The following is a 21,362-nucleotide window of genomic DNA, read 5'->3' as shown; positions in this document are numbered from 1 at the left end:
GACAGCAGCAGAGTAATTCCCTCCAGCATGAAGTGAAAGCAAACACGCTGCCCTCAAAATAAACCACCACGGGCTTTTTAATTTTATCCTCCAACAAGTGTTCCCTGGTTAGTCCTTGCAAGGGAGGGGCAGGAGGGAAATAAAAAAAAACCCCAAACAACAACAACAAAAAGCCAACCTGCACTTCCATTAGCATTACAGAGGACTTGCAAAGACAGCTCCCCACTTGTCACCTCCCTGCCACGGAAAACAGCGACCACTGGGACTCCTCTGCTGTGCATGGAAATCTGCCTTTAATAAAACATCCCTGAGGAAATGTGTGTCCCCCTTTTCCTATCCTCATTTGGGTCCCGATTTGGGGTGATGATCCCTCATTTGGGTGGCACGTTCTCCCTGATTTGTCCAGGTTGGTGTCTGGCTCCAGACCCACAGCTGAGAGGTGTAGGTGACCCACACAAGCCAAGACTCCCGACCCTTCCCATCCCTTCCCTTCCTTCACCTCCTGATGCATCCAGAAGCAAACGTGGGGAGGGGAAAGGGAAATCCTAGAAGCTCAGAGAGAGTGCAGGGCCACTGTGATTTTATTTAGTATCTTTATTTATTGAAGTGCTTTAAATAGATATGGATTGACTCTCCCGGCTCTGGCAATTACAGCTTGAAAGGGGAGCTGCAGGCAGCTCCTGGATTAATGCACATGAGGCTGCTTCCATGGATGCTCAGCATCCCACTCCATGTGGGACCTCCTCCTGTCTTCCAGACTTCACCTGGGGCCTCTGCATCCCCCTCCACAATGTCCTGGTGCCCCCTTTGCTCCACATCCACCTCCACAGCCAAGATCGAGCCACCATCTCCACCCTTGTCACCTCCCTCACAGGGTCCGAGCCCATCTGAGCAATCAGGGATTCATTCTTTCCTATCAGCAACCATTTGTGGGTTTATGAAAGCCCAAAGAGGTATTGCAAGCCTTTATGGACAACACTGGCTGGGCCCTGCATTTTTCTTCCCACTGATTAAAGTAATAATGCTCAGTTAAGGAGCAAGTAAAAAAGAAATCACACCGTTTTTAGGCAGCTGGGAAAGAGGAGGAAAATCTATTGCAGTGGCCCTGAACAAGCACTTCCCCAGGGCTTCGAGGCAGAAAACTTATCAGACACTGCTCTGATAACACATTCAGCCTGAACCATTAGTCTTGGGCATAAAAAAGGTGTAATAAAAGGTGCCCCTACCTGCCGACTGAGTGAGGAGGGGGAAATGGGGTTAAAACCCCACAAAGGCTGGGGGCAGCAGCAGCTCTGGGGCTTGGTGGCATCCCCAGCACACACCTGTGATGCTGGCACCCACCTCCTGCCACTCCAGTGCCCAGGGACAGTTTGTCTCCTGCATGTTTAAAGCTGCAGAGAAGTGGGAAAATCAGCATCCACAGCACCAGGAGGCTGGTGAAAGATTTCCCCAGGGCCAGCATCCTCAATCATCCTCAACAATGTATTTTCTCATTCTGGCCTCATCTGGCTCGTCCCAGTCCCAATACCCATCTTACAACACCTTCCCCAAACACAGCTCCTTTTCTTCCCTGTAACTCCAAACCAACCCTTTGTCTCGGGCACAAAGAGCTGCCAGGTTTCTGCTGTGGGTTTTTCCCTGCACTGCTTTCCCATCCAGCTTTTTTGGGAATGCCAGAGCCCAAAGCAATCCAGCTGCGACCTGTGGCTACTTTAAAAAAATTATCTCCACTGGAATTTTCTCCACACCTCCTGCAATGATGGGGGTGACAACAGGGCCTCAGAGGGGTCCCCATTCTCCTTAGCAACCACCCTCTCACCTCTTAAATCCCACACTCATTACCCAACCTGGGGAAGACAAGCAATACAAAATAAGCTGGAAACATCCCCCATCCTGCTTCCAAAATGCCTTAAAACCATAAAGTTAGTTATCCTTGAGGGAAGAAGAATTGAAATCCACGTTTTTGATGCCTTAGCCCCTCTCATACGTGAATGGGAAGCTCATGGCAGGAGCGAGGAGCAAGCACAAAGCTGATTTTGTGAGTTCCAGTGCCTCAGGCTCAGCCTCCCAAAAGTACACCCCAGGCTCCAGCCAAGCCACCCCCAATTCCTAGGGCTGGTGACCCAAAAACCAACAGCCCACCAGCTCCACTGCTGTCCCCACAGATGTTGCAGGCCACCACCTTCCTCCAACCTGGGGAAGCCAAGCAACACAAAATAAGCTGGGAACGTCCCCCATCTTGCTTCCAAACTGTCTTAAAACAGTCAAGTTAGTTATCCTTGAGGGAAAAATAAACTAAATCCATGTTTTTGATGGCTTAGCCACCCTCATACATGAATGAGAAGCTCAGGGCAGGAGCAATGAGCAAGCACAAAGCTGATTTGTGAGTTCCAGTGCCTCAGGCTCAGCCTCCCAAGCACACCCCAAAGCTCCAGCCAAACCACCCCCCCATTCCTAGAGCTGTTGAGCCAAAAACCAACAGCCCACCAGCTCCACTGCTGTCCCCACAGATGCTGAATGTCCCCAAGGTGGCCAGAGACAAGGTCCACCCACAGCTGGGCACTTGATCCCAGCATCACCCAGCCCAAGCCATTGCTTCCTCCCTCCTTCCTTCCTTCCCCTCCCTCCCTCCCTCCCTCCAAGGCTGGTTTTCCAGGCAAAACAAGGATGGGAGTTACTCAGGCAGCATGTGACATGACCACCAGAAGGAGGGCATTGCATTACTGCAGCTAAAACTGGATCCTGCTTTCTATTGTCTATTCTTTTGTAGTGATGGGAAGAAAGAGCTGCTGCTCTGTAATCAGGCCTCTTCTGGCTGCTTCCCTGCTTTTAGGGCCAAGCAGGATAATGCCACGTTGCTTTCATGTGGCAAGAGAAGCTTATAAACAACACTATTACACTGCTGCACCGCTGAAATTAAAGCCTGCTCTGAGCCTCAGTCCCTCCCATGGGCGGCCTGGCTTTGCCTCGGACTTAATTTCTTCTCCCAAAGTCTGCAGTCCAGGGAACAGACTGAATCTGGGCCTGAATGAGCACTGGTGAAATTCAGTGTCTCCCAAAATGATGTGCATTACCTAGTTCTGAAAAGAGGAGTAATTCTTTCCAGCTTTTGCTAAACGTGCTCTCAGCAAACACTCATTTCTTGTTTTCCCTCAGAGCACAGCAGCTCCAGATCACAGTTCACCCCAAAAGTGGATGAAATTCTTCTCTTCACTGATGCATCTTTTGGTCCAAAGAGATTGAGATTTACCCCCACCCCACACTCCATAAGAATTCAGATTCTGAGCTCACCCATACACATTGAGCCTAAAACCTCCAGAGTGGATTCACTCAGCCAGAAATGATCTCAGCTGCGAAAAATCACAAGGGGCAGTCACTTTCTCAGCAGTCTCAAAATAGAGGTTGTTTTTCTTTTTTTTTAAGTCAAAAGAGATGCCATCTCTCTGAATTATCTGCAATAAACATCCTGGTGCTGGAAGAAAGCACACTTCAGCTTTCCTAGCTCCAGGTTCTCATTTCCACCAGCTCCTTGAGAACCTCCTCCTGGTTTTCCAAGCCTTCTCCTGCACTGCATTAAGAGCCTGTCTCTGCAAAGAACGTGCTTTAAAACCCAGGGGACTCTGCAATATTGTCTGCAATAGGACAAGGACTCCTTTCATCACCCATCCTCCCTCAGGTTCAGCTCCTCTTGGATTACAGCATCTCCTGGGCAGCTGGAGTGTCCCAAACCCAATGAGGCAAGAGCCAGGTTTATTGTGGCACTGCCCAAGGGACAAACACCAGCCAGATCAAACCCTGGGGACTCCCTGAGCACCTGCAGAAGCAGCTGAAACCATCTCAGTGGAAGATGCTCTTCCCCCCACCCTCCTTCCCCTTGGTGCTCCATTTTTGGAGGGGCCAGGAACTGCTGCTCCCCAAAAACCATGGAAAACCAAAGCTGCAGGATAATCCTGGCCCACAAGTCTGTGATAACTCAAACTCCTCCAACCTTTGAGCCCTGTGGTTGCCATCAGTGCCCCACATCCCACGTGCCAGGTGATTTCTTGCAGAGCTGGAAGGAAGCCTCCCCGCCTCTCCCTGCTGGCCCAGGCGTGGGATGCTCCTCTCGTGCTTCCCCTTCCATCTCAAACATCATTAGCAAAGGATCATTTCCTTCAAATTAAGGTCACCAGCCAACAAGTGCCTCTTGCCATGCCCTGAGAGCAGCCTTCAGCGCTTCCCTCACCTTGCCTAAGGTTTTTCCAGCATTTTCCTCGATCCTTCATTAATTTCCAGGTGCCCCATCTCTGATCATACACTGTGATCCCCCAAGCAGCAGAGCAAAGCCTGTTTCCCATGGATGTGCTGCTCCAAATCCTCCCTCCCACATGGCATTTGTGCTCCCCAATAGTAGGTGGCAAGTGTTATGCTGTTGATGTTTTGGGGTTGGTTTTTTGGTTTTTTTTAGTGGGATATTAATAGATCCCTCTCACTGGCCGACCAGCCCAGATAAAAACTTTATTGCTAATTTCCTAATCAGACAGGCACTTAATTACGAGACATCTTCTGAGTCAGAGGGAGAGGGATGCAGACATACAAACAGCACGGCAGCTAAGGGAAAAAAAAAAGTCTGGATTTTTTTTTTTTCTTTTAGGAAATGAAGCTAAAAAAAGAAACACCCCTCCCTCCCCAAACAAACAAGCAACAAAAAATAATCCAGCAAGCCCAAAGATAAATCCATGGGGATTTTTGGTGTTTTAGGCACAGGAACTCCTCTTGGGGCAGGGGACAAGGTGGTGCAGAGTGGTTGGATCCCACGGGGGTCATGGCAGAGCCTCCCTCTCTCTGTGTCCCACATACAGCACAGTCCCCACGGGCTGTGAGCAGATGGTTTCCAAGCTGACAGGTTGCAAACAGCTCCGTGGAGCCGGCTGGGGAATCAGATATTGTCTCCATGCCTTTAGTCTGGGGAACAAAAGAGATCTCCCAGCTCAAAAAGTTTGCTGGGAGACCTCGGTGCTTCTCCTGCTTCTGGTTTCTTTTTCAAAGCACTTTCACCCAGCTCAGATTGCTCAGGTCTGATGCCTGTACGACTCTACAAGCTGCCTGCACATAACTTTTTCCACTTTGACTTTCCTCTCTGTAGCTGGAAAGAGACCACAAGGACAGCCTTGGTGCAGGGCACACCACCCTTGCTTTTCCAGCGAGCTGCAGGCACTCCCTTTCTGGCAGAAATTTCTTCCTTTGACTTCCCATCAAACTTGCAAACACCATGAACTCAGGACAACCCAGACAAGCTTCTTCCCAGCATTATTTAGAGGAACACCAAGGCTTGGAAACAGCCCTGGAAACCCCAGACAGGACAGCAGAGTGCCGGGCACGGGACCCAAATCATCTTTTAGGGAGGGTTTAGGCACGGGACCCAACTCATCTTTTAGGGAGGGTTTATTTTATAAAACCATCCTTGAACAGGCCACAATGAATCCCCCCCACACCTACAGGGATGCAAAGCCCAGCCAAGCTGCAGGATTCCGGCTCCTTTGGCTTCCCTGCTGCTTTTAGCTCTGCAACTCGACCCTGGGCGGAACATATGGTTTGAATTCTCCCCCACTAAACTTTCCACAGGCTCCTTCCCCCGCCTCCCCGCGGCACACAAACCCCAGGCCTTGTTCTCTGCGAGGCAGGAATGGTGCTGGCAGCCCTTCCCATCCATCCCTCTCCGAGGGAAGGAGAGAGGCTGCACTAAAACCCCTCGGCCGACACTGCTAAGTGGGCTTTGCTGTTCTGTGCAGGGGTCATTAACAACCCGGCTGGAGCGTCCCCTTCCTTCCAGCCAGGCCATAAATACTGAGGAAAACACAGCCAGTGGAGAGGGAAAGGCAGGGGGGAGCAGCACAGCAAGAACTGGCTCTACAAGGGAAGATTTTCCTTCCCCAGCCAGCCCGGGACCACTGAGGTCCTGTTGGGTTTTCCCAGCTTTTACAGAGAGGGGGCAACTGAGAGGTGTTTTAAAAGGTTTTATTTAAGATTTTATTTTACCACACTACTATTACTTCTAACAACAATCACCTATATTTTCACCTCACATCATCCTACTACAACCCATCTTTCACAATTTAAATTCTCTAAAATATCTAATTGTCCTGGTTTAGTATTCAGTTTAATATTTTAGCTTTAGTATTTAGTATTTAGTTTAATATTTTTACAAAGCCGTATTTTAAAACTTATTAAAACTTATTTCTAATTCAATCCCTCTCTCAACAACATCATCTCTATTCTATAACCTTCCTAAGTCAACACACTTTATCTCAATGCTTACTTACAACTGTACAAGACTGTGTAAGCTTTCTATCAAATTCTAGAAATTCTTTACAAATCTATTTCTCACAGGGCCCCACATCCAACCTCATCCCTCTGTACAAGCCAGAAGCCAGAAAGAAGCATCCTTTAGGATGCAGGAATGGTGAACAGGTCCAGCAGTGCTCCGAGGGGTTAAGCAGCAACTTCACCTCCTCTTTTCCCCTCCCTGAGTTCAAAAATCATCTTTTATTTTCCTGTTAGGCAGTTTTCATATAATTTTCTGCTCCATCCAGCAGCCAGGCTTTTCCCCCTCAAAATGACTACGGCAGCATAAGCTGGTCTTTGTTGAGCCAGAAGCCTGATCCAGCAGGAAGCAGCAAGTGGGATTCTTATGGAGCGTTACCCTGCCTCTCCAAAAAGCCAGGCTTCACCTTCTCCCAGCCCACAGGGCTGGGTGGAGTTAAAAAATCCACCCAACGGGGCCTTGTACCCCCTTCTTGCTCCCAGTGTCCTCAAAGCACCACGCTGGAGAGGAGCCCTGGGAGGGCTGTGGGACAGACGGACGGACGGACGGACGGACGGACGGACGGACGGACAGACGGATGCCCCTGGCCAAAACAGCGGCGGCTGTGATGGAGACCAGAAGCCTTGTGGTCTGTGAGCCTGACAGCCTTCCCAAGGCATGCAGAGCGTTGCTGGCACGCCTGCGTGTCCCAGGCAAAAAAACAACCCCGAATCCTCTGAATTGGTGAATTTCAGCAGCACAGGACCAGCAAGCCCGACAGCTCCTTGGAGCCAAGCACAGCACGGATTCCTCTGAGCAGGTATTAAAAACCACACTTCAAAAAGGAAGAAAAGTCATCTATTTCTGACCTGCTTTGTGTTTAGGACCTGTGTTACTCAAGGTTTTAGCTGAAGGGAGCTGAACCTGTGGCTTCCTCTGCTCCTTATCCCTGAGGATCCCTCCCCATCGGCTGCGACCCCATCGGCAAAGCCGGCGTGTGGGTTTTTCCATCCCCGTCAGGACCGGCCCCAACACGCCCCAGACTCCCAGGGTTTTGCTATAAACTACAAAGGAACCTGCCCAATTCGCCCCAGTTTGCATAACCAGTTTATCCCAAGCATTTGTTTTAAAAGCTCAGCTCTGGTTAGTCACTGCTCAGCCCAAGTAAAACCCAACCCTCTTCTCGGCTTTTGGATCTTGCTTTTCCAGCTTTGGGCACAGCCAGCATTTTTTATCTTGGTGTATAAATTTTAGAAATATGAAATAAGTGCCTTGATGCCTTGTTTTATATACACACACATATATATCATATGTATTTTATGTATATCAGGGTATCCAAAGGATCCACAAGCCAGGATAGGGATTAGCCACAAGGCTCTAAGTTCTTAAATCCAAACCCAGTCATTCACCAGTAGCAAACCATAAAGCAGAGACACACATGGAAAGAAAAAAAAAAAAAGAAAAGAGGGAATTAAAAGGGGGAGGAAAAGAGTTTTATAGCCCTTGGCAGCCCACACCCCACTTCATCACACTCAGGATCCCAGTCACCCGAGCAGCTCCCCAGCCAAATCCCCTCTCCTGTAACAAATCCCGTTAGCGCCGACGCCGGAGCGCAGAAGGAGGCACTTGCAAGGCTCTGGCTGCAAAAAGCAGCCAAAATGATGTGCAGGGGAATCAGACATCCTGCAGGAAAACCTGCTTCCACAACTGAGTCAGCATCTCCTCCTAAAGACAGGGGAGGATGGCAGGAGCTGCAGGCCTGGGGGACTTGCTTGGATGGAGCTGGCAGGGGAGCCCCAAGTGCCACCTCCTCTTCCTCTTTCCAGCCCAGACAGCCCCAGGAATCACCATGTGCACCCAGCAGTGACACCATGTCACCAAATGCCCCAAAACACAGACTGATGGAACTCTGGGGAGAGCCGAGAGCAGGGAGCAGGGTAGGGATGCCACAGCCCCAGCCAGGAGCTGGGAGCGCTGGGAACACCTTAATCCCAGCCTGATTCAGATTTCCAGCAATGCCTGACCCACTCTGTGAAGATGCCCCCCAGCCAGGGCCCAGACAGCAGGAGAGACAGGACATTTAAGCTTCTCCAAGATAAGCTGGCAGAGAAAACCCTTCCATGAACCCCTTCTCCAGCTCAGCGACCCAGACCGCTGATTACTTTTAATTGCTGTGTAATTGGACTCTGGGAGCCATGCTTTCATTTTAAGCCTGTCTCTACATTTCACGTCTGTCAAAGGGGGAAAGAAAAACCTTCAAAAGTAATATTCCAGTGCAGGAACACCATAGCACCCTCCAGCAACTGCCAAACCAGCCGTGGCAGCGGGGAGGCCAAGGCTGCACCCCTTGTTTGGGATAAACAGGGGTGGAGGGAGGTGCTGGGATCCCACGCCTGGGCAGCGGCTACCCCAAAGGCAGCAGCGGCCCCGGGGCAGACAGCACGGCCACATTGCAGGATCCTCCCTGACGACCAGCACTAATTACTGCCCTGGCTTGCAGGGCCCTGCAAAGCCCCCAGAGATGCCCCTCCAGGTGAGGGCGGGGACGCTTGTTCGGCTCCACAGACGAAAAGCAGGCAGCAGACCGTGTATTTTTTTTCCTCTCTCTTGGTTTTTTGTGGGTTTTTTTTTGGTTGTTTTAAATAGCAACCACGTTCTGGCTGCTGGAAAACACCCTCCCTTCTGTTCTCCAAGCCAACCCAAACAGATGGAGCCAATAACACAGCCGGGTGACGGTGTGGGATGGTGACGGCCCATGGGGGAGAGCAACTCCAAAAAGGGACAGCCAGACCCCCTGAAGATGGCAGGAGGCACAGCCCATCAACCTAGTGGAAGAACTTCGCTTTATCCATCTCCATGAAACACTCCAAAGCCCTGGTATGAATCATGGAAGTTAAAAAACACCTCCAGGATCACTGAGTCCAAGCTTTGACCCAACACCAATTTGTCAGCCATAGGATTGTTCTCCATCCCAATTGCTCCAGTCCTCCAGCTAGCAGTCAGGAGGAATTACAGTTTCCGAGACACCATGGGAGTACACTGGAAGGTCAGTGAAACAAAGTCTTCACCTTGGTGCCTTCAGCCAGTGCTGTGGATGCCCTCATGCGTGCCCTGAACCTCACAGCCTGGAAAGCTCTGAGGACACTGCTGACAGCACTGCCGCATCCCAGGCGTGTCCCTCCTCCCAGGAATCTGTCCTGAGGAATTCCTGGGCTCTGCAACCTCCTGCCTAAGGAGAACTCCCACGCTGCACAGTGCAACACAACCCTTTTAATAGCCTCACACCTCTGCAAGCCACCCGGCAGGGAAGCCTGGATTTGGCTGGAAATGTCCCATCCCTCCATCCTGCATCCACCTCAGGAGGGGCAGGTACATCCCGGAGTAAACCCAGCCCAAACTGCCCCGTTTTAGTGGCTAAATGGGACCTGTAGAGGTGTTTAAATGCTGTTGATGTGGCAAAGGGGTCACTTCCATGCCAGTGGCAGCTCCCGAGGAGGAGAGGAGCCCCACAGAAGGAAAGACTCACAAAGGAACAGCAGGGCAAAGTCTGGGTGCAAAGAGCCTTGCTCTCACCTCCCATCACTGAAGAGCCACCACATCTCTCTCCATACAGCTCCAACAGGGAGGGATGCCTGGTGGGCAAGAGCATCATGGTGCCTTCCAGGAAGGAGCACTCCCCATCTCCCACCCACATTTTACCTGCACAGCCTTTGGCTCAACACATCAAGGTGTGCTGCACCTCATCCCTAGCACAAGGCAGAGCACCCAAAAATGACGTCACATGCAGCAACATCACCTCCAAGAGCATTTCCCCACCTCCACAGAAGATTTTTTTCCACTCCCCACACCTCTTCCTAGCATTCTGCATCATCCTGTACCTGCAGGGATGCTCAGCTGATGCCCCCAGCATCATTCCCACAGAGTCCCCGAGCCCACCCATCTCAGATGTCCTGGGCTCTCCCCCCACTCGAGAGGGAGGCAGATGGATCTAATAGGCATTAAACATCCCAAAATGAGATTTTCCACGCTCTTTCAAAGGGGAACAATCCCTCAGCTCTCACACTGGGTGCGGGCTTGTGAAGCAGGGGAGCAAAGGTTATTCATGGGGTCTTGAAGGAAACCACACTGGCAGGACCCCCCGGAAGCAGCAGAGATGCCGGGATGTGACTTTTGTGTCTGGCTCCAGCACAACTGGGCTGACAGCCTGTGCTCACAGCCCTGGGGATTCCAGCTGGGAAGGGATCACTCGTGGTACAAACCAGCCCTTTTCCTCCTCCTTTGTTATTCCCAAAAGATGTGGGAATAATTTGGGGAGAGAAGTGAGGGCAGCTGTGCTGTATGTGTGTGTGTACACAGGTATCACACAAAATGCTTCCCCAAATCCATAAGATTTTCTTGCTTTCCTGAAGGGACTTGCTTCCCTGGAGAAAGGGACAGCCCAAACCTTGAATTCCAGGACAGAAAAGCTCTGCTCACTTTTCTTCTTCAGGTAGATTACTACTCTGCAGTAATAATAGAAGTAGTGAGTGTCTCAATTCACACCCTTCACCTCCCAGGGTATAAAAAACGACAACTAACAACACAACACACCAGCACTGCCTTGAACTTACACAGCAGGCAAGGCCAAACAGGAAAAATAGCTCAAAACCATTTGATTTTTAAATGCTGGGGGACTCTGTCAGCCACATCCACCCAGATCAAGCAGTGGGATGCAGCTCCTGATTTATATTTCACTTGGATAAACACGAGTGCCATGGTCACAGGCCAATTTTGGACCTCCAGTGCCACTGCCATCCCTGTGCTCATGGCTTCACAGCCATTCCCAAGGCTTGGGACCTGGTAATTCCTCCTCGTTGCAGCAAGGAATTAGCTGAAAAGGGGATGTTTCATTAAACAAGTGAGAAATTGGCCATCAATCCCCAGCAGAAAGGGGCTGAAACACACGGAGAGAAGGCACCAAGGCCTCCAAGGATGTTCCAGCCAGGCAGGCAAGGGAAGGGGCCTGGCACAGCCCATAGGAAGGTGGGAAGCAGAGCTCACACACCAGACAAACACATTTAATTCCTCTCAGGCTGTAGGACACCCTGCCTGTGCTGAGCATGGTGGTGACACGGGGCTTGCTTTGCTTCCATGCTTTTTCCCTTTCTCCATGGAGGAAGAGTGGGCTGCCTGCAGAAACACAAACTTGTCACCACTGTCCTTTGACCAAAACACCCCCTCAGCCATCAGGAGTTTGGTTTAAAGCTTTCAGCTCCAACACCCCCCCAGTTACACCAGTTAGGGGAGGAGGCCCAGGCGTTCCCCACCAGCCCAGGTGTTTCACTACACACCTGACCCAGCTACACCCCACCTGTGTGGGTCTGGGGGAGCCCTCTGGAACTGGGATCAGCCTCCCTAAGAGTGGGAGAAGCCACCCCAGGCAGGAGGGAGCAGAGGAGACCCGGGCTGAGGCAGGGAGGGACTCGCAGGAGATTAAAGGCAGAGTGCAGGACACGCTGGAGCAAGCCCCGTGCTAAATAATTCCTGCTTCCCTTCCCTTTCCTCGTTTTCCAGCGTGGCTTCACCCAGCTTTTCCCAGCCTGGCTGGCGTTTGATCTCTGCCTTTCCCTTCAGCAGAGGTGCTGAGCCCAATAAAAATTAAAAAAATTTTAAAAAAGGGGTTGAGCCCCTTTAAAAAAAAAAAAAAAAAAAAAAATAGGAGAGGGATGGAAAAAAAAATCCCCTAAAAATCCAAGCTCAGCAAACACGTGGCTGCTACCAGCCCAGCCCAGCGGTTTGGGATGGGGAACGGGCTCCGGAGGAGGAGGAGGAGGAGGAGGAGGAGGAGGAGGAGGAGACGGCAGCAGCAGCAGCAGCAGCTCTTCCCTGGCTGAGGAGCAGGTCTGGGGCTGCCAGCCCAGCGCATTCCTGTGCCGTGAGTCAGGCCTCCGAAAAACCAGGAGGCTTCAAAAATAATTCCCGGTGCAGCAGCCTTTGGGATGCTTCTGCCCTGTCCGAGGGCAGAAATGTTTTACCCCAGCTGGGACCCTGAGGAGCAGCATCACCCCCCGTGCAGGGAGAAGAACACAGCGAGCCCACACTCCTGAACTGAGATTTTTATTGAGAGCAAAAATGCAGCCAAGCCTGCAGGGCTGCGGGGATGCAGAGGGAGGATTCATGGAGGGTTCCTGAGGGGGATCAGCTGGCCAAGGCCTCAGGCTGCCACCAAGAGAGGTCCTGGGGAGGGACCTCACCACCATGCTCAGCACAAGCAGGGTGTCCTACAGCCTGAGAGGAATAAAATGTGTTTGTCTGGTGTGTGAGCTCTGCTTCCCACCTTCCCATGGCTGGGCCAGGCCTCCTTCCTTTGCCTGCTTGGCTGGAGCATCTGTGGAGGCCTCGGTGTCTTCTCTCCTTGTGTTTCAGCCTCTCTCTGCTGGGGATTGATGCCTAAATTCTTACTTGGTGTGAAACCAGACATCAGAGCAGCTTTCTGGGCTTTTCTCTGGGCTTTCTTTGTCTCTCCCAAGCCAAAGCTGCTCAATTCCCACCCCTAGTACAGCCCCGGTGCAGGTCACAGGATCTTCTCCGGCTTAGTGTGAGGGGAGACATCACTCAGAAGCTGCTGGTTCACCACAAAGGTGAACCATCTCTGCTTTTTGGAGATACAGCTCACACACCATTTCCTTAAGCTCTGGCAGAGCCAGGGAAGGATCACCCAGGCTCCCTTCAGCCCAGGGTGAATTCCCAGCCCTAGTGCAGCCCCAGTGCAGATCACACAGGATTTGCTCCAGCCTAGTGTGAGGGAGACATCACTCAGAAGATGCTGGCTCACCACAAAGGCTCTGCTTTTTGGAGATACAGCTCACACAACATTTCCTTAAGGTCCTGACTCCAGCAGAGTCAGGGAAGGATCACCCAGCCTCCCTTCAGCCCAGGGTGAATTCCCAGCCCTAGTGCAGGTCACACAGGATTTTCTCTGGCCTAATGTAAGGGCAGACATCACTCAGAAGCTGCTGGTTCACCACAAAGGCTCTGCTTTTGGGAGATACAGCTCACACAACATTTCCTTAAGGTCCTGAGCTCTGACAGAGCCAGGGAAGGATCACCCAGGCTCCCTTCAGCCCAAGGTGAACAGAAGTGAGTCACAGACTGGTTTGGGTAGGAGGGACCTTGAAGTTCATCTCTTTCCAGCCCCACTGCCACGGGCAGGGACACCTTGCACAGGACCAGGACCCAATCCCACCTGGCCTTGAGCACTTCCAGGAGGGATAAGACTCCTGGAAGTGTTCAGCAGACCCAGATGCCCTGCACAGAGCCCAGCATCCCAAGGGCCAGGGCTATGTCAGCTCGGTGCCGCCGTGCTCTGACTCACAGGCAGGGGTGGCTTGCACAATACAACTGATTACAGCAAATTACAGCTTTGCAGATTATGGAAAACCAAAATTGGAGCCAGTGGGCCTCCAACTGCCACGGAGGAGCTGATGGCAGCCACTGAGCAGCTCAGGCATCCCTTGCACCCCTGTTAATCCCTCCTTCCCACAGGGTGGGATGGCAGGAAGGGGCCAGAGGGAAGGGGCTGATGATTTATCTCCCCCCCCAGCCCCCCCAGGAAATGTTTTCACTCACATTAGCATCGCTAAAGCTGGGAAGATAGAAATGAATAGGAAACAGCAGGAACCTGTGGCTTTATGGCACCAACATCTGCTGTAATGAACTCCTCACACTCCACACAGCCCCTCTGTCCTCATCTCACAGCATTCCTGGTCTGGCACTGGCCTGCCAGCCTGGCTTTGCCCAGCAAATCCCAGCACTCTCCCAAAACCCCACAGGGCTGCCAGGATTATCCCAATGGGAGGGGGATGCCACTGCTGGAAATGGAAGGAAAGCAGAGCTCCTTGCAGCATCTTGGCTCACCTAACTGACCCAAAATACAGATCTGGTTTTTACATATATATATATACATATATATATATATATATAAAATTCCTGTTGGACTAGGACAGGGATGGAAAGGGAACCAGCACCCCAGAGACCCAGGGGGACCATACAGAGATGAAGGACACAGCTGAACCCTCCAAGCTCCTTACAGGGTCAGCTTTTGCTTTCTAAGCAGAGTAAATGCAAGCTGGATTTCCTCCCTGCCCCCCACAACTACCATTTCCAAGTTAAAGTAGCCTTTTTCCATTTCTCTCCTTTTTGTTGTTGTTGTTCCAGTATTTCCCTCTGCTGCTATCATGCACAGAGAGCACCAGCTTCTGAGAGAGAGAGAGGGGGCTCCACAACAAAGCAGCTGAAGGAGAAGGAGACAAAAAAACCCTGAGGAGATCCTTCCACACACCCCTGTCCTCAAGCCTCCACTTCCAAAGGGCAGGATTTGATAGGCAACAGGTCCTGGAGCATTTTTTCCCCAGCCATCTGCTCAGGCTGGCAGCAGCAGGCAGGCAGCCTCCTGCCACCCATGTCCCCATGCTGCTGGGTGACACCAGTGCTGCAATCCCCCCTCCACCCCCTGGCCCTGGGTGTTTTCCTGCTGCTGGAAGGGCAGAAGGATGGAAGGATGCTCCTTCAGCAGGATGACAGCTGTCCAAAAACACCTTTGTCCACCTCCAGCGTCACCCTCTGGATTTCAGCCACCCTCCTATACCCTCTGTGCAGCCCCACAGGGAAAGACCCTCAAGCAAGCTCCAAATCCTCACCCCAAATTGTTTTCCTACCCAGAGGAGCAGGATGAAGCCTGCAGAGCAGCCTGGCAGGTAAAGCCCCAGGCTGAGGGACACGCTGGGAGCTGGGTTCCCCCACCCAGCAGCGCTCCTGGGGATGGATGAGTGGACCAGATGCTTTCTGGGTTTCAAACCCCCATCCAAAACCACACTTCTACCCCCACACTGCAAAACCCGACACAAACAACGTGTGCATTCTTTGTTATTGAAAGAGAAAATTGTTTTCTGGGTGAAAACAGTTCTGGGTGAAAACAATTCTGGGTAAAAACAATTCTGAGTGAAAACAATTCTGAGTGAAAACAATTCTGCGTGAAAACAATTCTGCGTCTCCCTAAAAGCCAAGCAAGGATGGGGAAGGGAGTGGATGATCACCCAGGCTGAGCACCCATCTCAGCTCCCTCCTCTGCACCATCACATGCCGCCACTACACAACTCTCCTGGAGAAACACTAATTATAGCTCTCCAGCTACAAACTTTATTATACACACACGTACATATGCCAGATTAGCAGCCCAGCGCCTTGAGAGAGCTCCCCAGACTCAAACTGAGCCAGGTGGGTCAGGTTTAACTTGTTTTTTTTCTTCTCTATTCCCTCCCTCCCTCTCTCCCTCCCTCCTGCCCAGTTTTATTTCAACCCCTGCATGAACTTGGCTCACACAAAAACAAGAGGGCAGAGCCAGGCACAAACGCAGTGATATCCCCTCCAACTCCCCTCAGCATCCACAGAGAGTTTGGCTAAACCCTGACCAACAGCAGCCTGCCTAATCCAGCCTGGTTAATCCAGCCTGGTTAATCCAGCCTGGCTAATCCAGGATTCCCAAAGCCCCGGTGCTGTGCAGAGCCCCCGGGCGCCTCGCTGCCCATCCCCACGGCACCGCTCCCAGCCGAGCAGGAGCTGCCAGCTCTCAAACCTCTCCCTTCCCACCGAGGGAGAGAGTTCCTTCTGGCTGGAGGACGCTGCTGCAGCAAAGTCCGGGCCCCTGGATAAATCAATAGTGCCATTCCTGTTCCCCAGTTGCCGAAATACACTGGATCTTTGTGCGGCGGAGGCGGAAAAAATATTAATCTCATTAGACTCCCTCCCTAAAAAATTCCTCGTCACCTTAATTACGCTTCAGAAAAGAAGGCTTGGTTCATTTTCCTAGAAAATCAGCTCGTCAGGAGACGCTTTCAACTCCTTAACAAGAGCGATCTGTGCTTCGCGACGCTGTCCTCAAACCCTCGCAGCCGGGAGCTGTGGGGAGCGACAGATCCCGAATTCCCGCCGGGATAACGACCTTGCCCAACACGCTCATGGGCTCTGCCAGCCTCCAAAAAACCATCAAACTTTACAGGGCTGCCCTTCTGAGCTCTACCCTCGAGCACATCTTTTTATACACGCGGGGAATAAATGCGGGCGGCTGTGCTCTGCCACCGCCGGAGGATGACAAAGGACAAAGTGCTGAGGATGTCCAGGAGTTGTGGAGTGGATGGAGGGGGGGAAAATACGGAGGAAAGGCTGAGTTTGATCGCAGGAGTCCTAACGAGAGAGGGCAGCAGGAGAGACGTGCCTCTGTTTCTTGTCTGTGGCACGGATTGCTAACGGAAGGGCTGGATTTAAGTGCATCTCAATCACAAGATTGGGCTGCGCACAGGAAACTTTGAACAGCCATAGGAAAAGACCACTCGGCTGCCCGGCCATCAATCGCTCAGCTTATAAAAATGCAGATTTAACAATAATAATAATCAGTAAAAAAAAAAAATTAAAAAAATCCAGGCTGATTTAGTTACTTATTTGACCTGTCGGGGAATCACAGCCGGCGCTACTACAAACAGGGCTGGGTTTGTTTTGCTTTTGCCAACAAAAATAAATAAATAAATATATATATATATATATATATATACACACACACAGAGAAATATAAGGAAGCGGCACGACGAGGCGGGCAGGGAGCGGCGCTGGCAGCTCGCATCGCCGGGAGCATCCCCCCCGGAGCGGGGAGCGCTGCCAGCCCCGTATCCCCGCGGAGCATCGGAGCGGGGAGCGCTGCCAGCCCCGTATCCCCGCGGAGCATCCCCCGCGGAGCATCCCCCGAGGAGCATCCCCGAGGAGCAGGGAGCGCTGCCACCCAGCGCATCATCTCCCCCCGGACCGGAGCATCCCCCCGGCGCGGAGGGCGCTGCCAGCATCATCCTCCCCGGGAGCATCCCCCCGCCACCTTTATATTAAAGAAAAAAGAAATAAAAACACCAACTCGGCGTCCCAAGGCCGGGCACCTCAACCGCAGAGAACTTTTTTAGGGGGATGCCGCCCACCCCACAGCCCCCCAAAGTTGTGCTCCCCCCTTACCTGCGGCGGCCAGCGCCCGGCGGAGCAGCAGCGCGGGGAGGAAGAAGGAGAGGAGGAGGAGGAGGAGGAGGAGGGAGGGCGGCGGCATGGCGGCGGCAGCGGGATCGGCAGCGGCACCGGGAGCGGAGCGCTGCCCGCCCGCCTCGCCACACTGCCGGGCTGCCCGGCGCCGGGCGGGGCGGGCCGGGGCGGGCCGGGGCGGGCCCGGGGCGGGCTCTGCCGGCAGCCGAGCCCCGGCTCAGCCGCGCCCCGCCCGGCCCAGCCTGGGATGCGCGGGGCCAGCGCAGGCATCCCGGGGGATGGATGGATGCATGCATGCATGGATGGGTGGATGGATGGGTGGGTGGGAGCCGCTGTGCAGCGGGGCTGGCGAGCACCAGGGGGAGCCGCGCAACGCCAGCGGAGCCGGGACCCCGCCGAGCCCCCCGCGGAAATTCTGTAAGGCGTGAAAGCAGCGTCCTGCAGCGCTCTTGGCACAGCGCCGGGAACGGGCTGCGTTGGAAGGGAGTGCGAGATCATCTCCTTCCTCCAAGCCCCGTCCAACCCGGCCTTGGGCACTTCCAGGGATGGGGCAAGCTTCTCTGGGCAGCCTGTGCCAGGGCCTCACCTCCCTCACACGGAGCAATTCCTTTGTAATACCCCCATCTAACCCTGCCCTGTTTCAGTTTGAAGCCATTCCCCTTTGTCTTTTACCACACACTCTTTTTAAAAGCCTCTCTCCACCTTTCTTGTACCCCTCCTCTCACCTCCCCCCCCCCAATAATGGGCATTAAAATCCAAGCTGCAGGATGTACCTGCAGGAGCATAAAAATAACAGATGCAGACGCACACGAGTAATAAAAGATGAAATTCGCACGCTGAGGGAGGTATCCTGCAACTGCTTCTTGATATGTGGCCTTTGGGGTTTAAGGGGGGCTAATAAAAAGGATGGAGTGTGACTTTTTACTGGGGCAGATACTACAAGGACAGGGGAATGGTGTTCAGTTGAAAGAGGAGAGATTTAGAGGAGATGTGAGAAGGAATTTTTTTCCCTGTGAGGATGGGCAGGCTCTGGCACAGGGTGCCCAGAGAAACTGTGGCTGCCCCTGGATGTGTCCAAAGCCAGGTTGGACAGGGCTTGGAGCAGCCTGGGATAGTGGAAGCTGTCCCTGCCCACAGTAGGGGGGTTGCAACTAAATGATCTTTAAGGTCCCTTCCAAGCCAAACAATTCCATGATATGCCCAAATCTCCATCCTTGTAAAGCATTGTTAATAACCGCACAGCTTTGCAAGCTTTGGTGGGGCTGCAATTTCCCAGCCACTGAATCCCTCCTCAGAATGGGTTTAAACCCCACCCTGGCTCAGTGGAGGAAGGGGGAGGAGGCCAAAAGGACTCAGAGAGACCCCAAAATTCGGCAAAGCCACACGCTCAGCAGTGTCTGTGCCATCACAGTGCCAGCCAGAGCCGCTCTTTTCCGCTGAGGAAGGAGGGGCTGCCACGGCCGCCTAGAAATGGTTAAAACATCCTGGGAACTGCTAACTAGTTTTAATTGCTGGCAGCTGCTCAGCTCCTCGGGCTAGGGCAGCTGGGGGAAGGCGCCCTGGCAGTAATTACAGCCTGTGCCTCGCTGCCAGCCCGGTGCAGCCGCGGCCGCGGCTTTGGCGCCGGAGCTCTCCGGGCTCGGCGAGCTGCTCCAGCCACGGGCTGGATCGCAGGGCTCAGCCTGCCCCGAGCCTTCAGAGCAAGGGAAAACCCTGGCAGGATGCAGGGCTGTTCAGCTGGGGTGTTGTATGCAAGCTGCCACCCAAAATGAAAATCCATCTTGCAGTTGAAACCCTGGTGGGATGTAGGGCTGTTCCATCGGGTGCTGCATGCAAACTGCCATCCAAAAATGAAAATCCACCTTGCAGTTGAAACCCTGGTGGGATGTAGGGCTGTTCCATCAGAGTGCTGCATGCAAACTGCCACCCAAAAATGAAAATCCACCTTGCAGTGCAAACCCTGGTGGGATGCAGAGGCTGTTCCATCAGGGTGTTGCATGCAAGCTGCCACCCAAAAATTAAAATCCACCCTGGAGAACCTTCCAGAGCTGTCATGAGCTCTTGCCAGTTACCCAACCTAAAAGAAATGTTTGGGTGACTTTAGCTAATGCTTCAGGTTTGGATATCATATGTTTGTCCAACACGACCCCCGAGAAACCATTTTCCAGCTGTTTGCTTGGTGTGCCCGTGGATGTCCCAAAAGATATTCACAAAGAAACCCAAAAGATACTCAAAAAGCTATGCCAGGCACATTTATGAGATCATCCCCAAATAATCCTTGGATTCTGGTGGATGCATGGGAACAGTGGGTTCCTCACTTTCCCAAATCTTCTGAGCCTCAAGAATTAGACATCCTTGGCTCTATGTACATGACTTGTCAAATTCAATTACACAAGGAAAGATCGATCTTTAGTTAAGGATGCTACTCCCTTTCAGAGTATATTTTAAAAAAAAGACCTGCCACTGTCCAAGCTGCTTCTCCCACCCTCTCCCTCAGCCAGAGGCACCCCCAAAAACCTGGAAGAACTCGGGCCACCTGCACATCAGTGGTGGTGCAGCTGCCTTGAGTGCTACCTCGAGCATCCCACACTCGGCTGCACTTCAGCCAGTATTTACAGAGCAGTGGGACGTGCCGGAAAAGGCTGAAGAGCAGGAAAAAAAATAAAAATAATCTCATTTCCAGTTGCTGTCGAGGGAGTGAAGCTGTAAGGGAAGAGCCTGGAGAAGGGATGCACCTGATGCAAACCCAGCAGTGCTGGCACTGGGGGGTAAGAGCTCTGGGAAAATAAAGCAGGACAAAAAGGTGGTTTCCAGCTGGATCAGGCCAGATGAGTGCAATTTCAAAGTGCCTGCTTTGGGAAGCAGAGTGTGGAAAACGAGCGAGAGCGGGTGGGTTAAACCGGGCAGCGTTTAAGGCGGTCTGGTATTCAAAATACAAATTAAAGCCATGCAAATGAAGGGTTCCCTTACCCCCGTTGCGCCATTTGAGAAAAATATGACATGACAAACTATCATTAAGGCAAAGGGCTGTTTTTCCTCCCAGGTGTTTACGTACTAGCCCTCGTTTTCCCTCTAATGGCCAGGCATGAACGTGTCAATCAAACTCCCCAGCAGCTGACCCGGGGTGTGAGGAGTTGCTCCGGGTGGGCTCCAGCCCAGAGGGGCTGGGTGCAGCCAAGGGGAAGGGGATGGCACATGGGAAAGGGTTCCAGGCAAAGGGAGGCGCTGCTCCGAGCTCAGGGTGCAGCAGGACCAGCGCATCCCGCTGGTGGGATGGAACCTCACCTGGCTGGACTTTGGGGTCTCAGGCGCAGGCAGGAGGAAGGGAGTGCATGAAAGCGTTAAAAAAAGATGGCAATCCAATGAATAATAAACAGAGGGAACTCCCAAAGCTTCATCAGGAGGTGAGACAAAGACTCACTTGTTCGGGATCCAAGGTCACGGCGCCCTTCAGCCCTGACCGCGCTGTCATGGGAGGGGTGGGTTCTTTTCCCACCCAAACTTCCTTTGGAGGCAGAGCAGACCTGAAGTGGGCCGGAACATCCTCTGTTGATTCATTTCAGTCCTTGCTCCTCACTAAATATCTCAGTGATCTGGAATAAGGCTGGGCTTGCTGGCACCAACTTATCAAAACATCTTTACAGTATAAAAAAAATTTAAATCGGTGGGAATAAGGACAAAAAAAATTATTTTTTTTTTAAGAGCTTGTTCTTTCAAGCCCTCAGACGTTATTTGCAGCTGTGGTCAGCTGGAAAGGCTGCAGCCAGGGGTAGCCAGAGTTGCTGTTTTCTTTGGGGGTTCAGAGGTCTTGGAGGCAATTTGCATGGCATTATCCATAGCTGTGCTATCGGGACAAACAGTCCTGCCAACCTAATCAGGCATTAGGAAGGAGAGAGCGCCTGAAGACCAGCACACGGGAAAAAGAGGGGATACACAGCAAAGCTACTGATAACATGGGGTCAAGGCACTGGGAAGGGCTTTCCCAGCATGGAAAAACCTTGCAGAGAGCTCTGATTTCCTTGGGATG

At 52.3% G+C, this 21,362-nt stretch overlaps 1 protein-coding gene across 2 annotated transcripts in view; it reads right to left on the bottom strand.

Annotated features, from left to right (window-relative positions):
* Positions 1–17,473, bottom strand: part of UNC5B (unc-5 netrin receptor B) — a 60,140-nt gene extending 42,667 nt beyond the window's left edge. For both annotated transcript variants that reach the window (XM_030951120.1, XM_030951121.1), the window contains exon 1: positions 17,315–17,473. In XM_030951120.1, coding sequence (XP_030806980.1) covers positions 17,315–17,402 — 88 coding nt within the window. In that variant the 5' untranslated portion in view covers positions 17,403–17,473. The remainder of the gene's footprint in view (positions 1–17,314) is intronic.
* Positions 17,474–21,362: the final 3,889 nt, after the last annotated feature.

Source organism: Camarhynchus parvulus, chromosome 6 (genome assembly GCF_901933205.1).
Source record: "Camarhynchus parvulus chromosome 6, STF_HiC, whole genome shotgun sequence".
Classification (NCBI taxonomy): domain Eukaryota; kingdom Metazoa; phylum Chordata; class Aves; order Passeriformes; family Thraupidae; genus Camarhynchus; species Camarhynchus parvulus.
The sequence above is the reverse complement of the archived record's forward strand: the minus strand, read 5'-3'. Positions and strand labels throughout refer to the sequence as shown.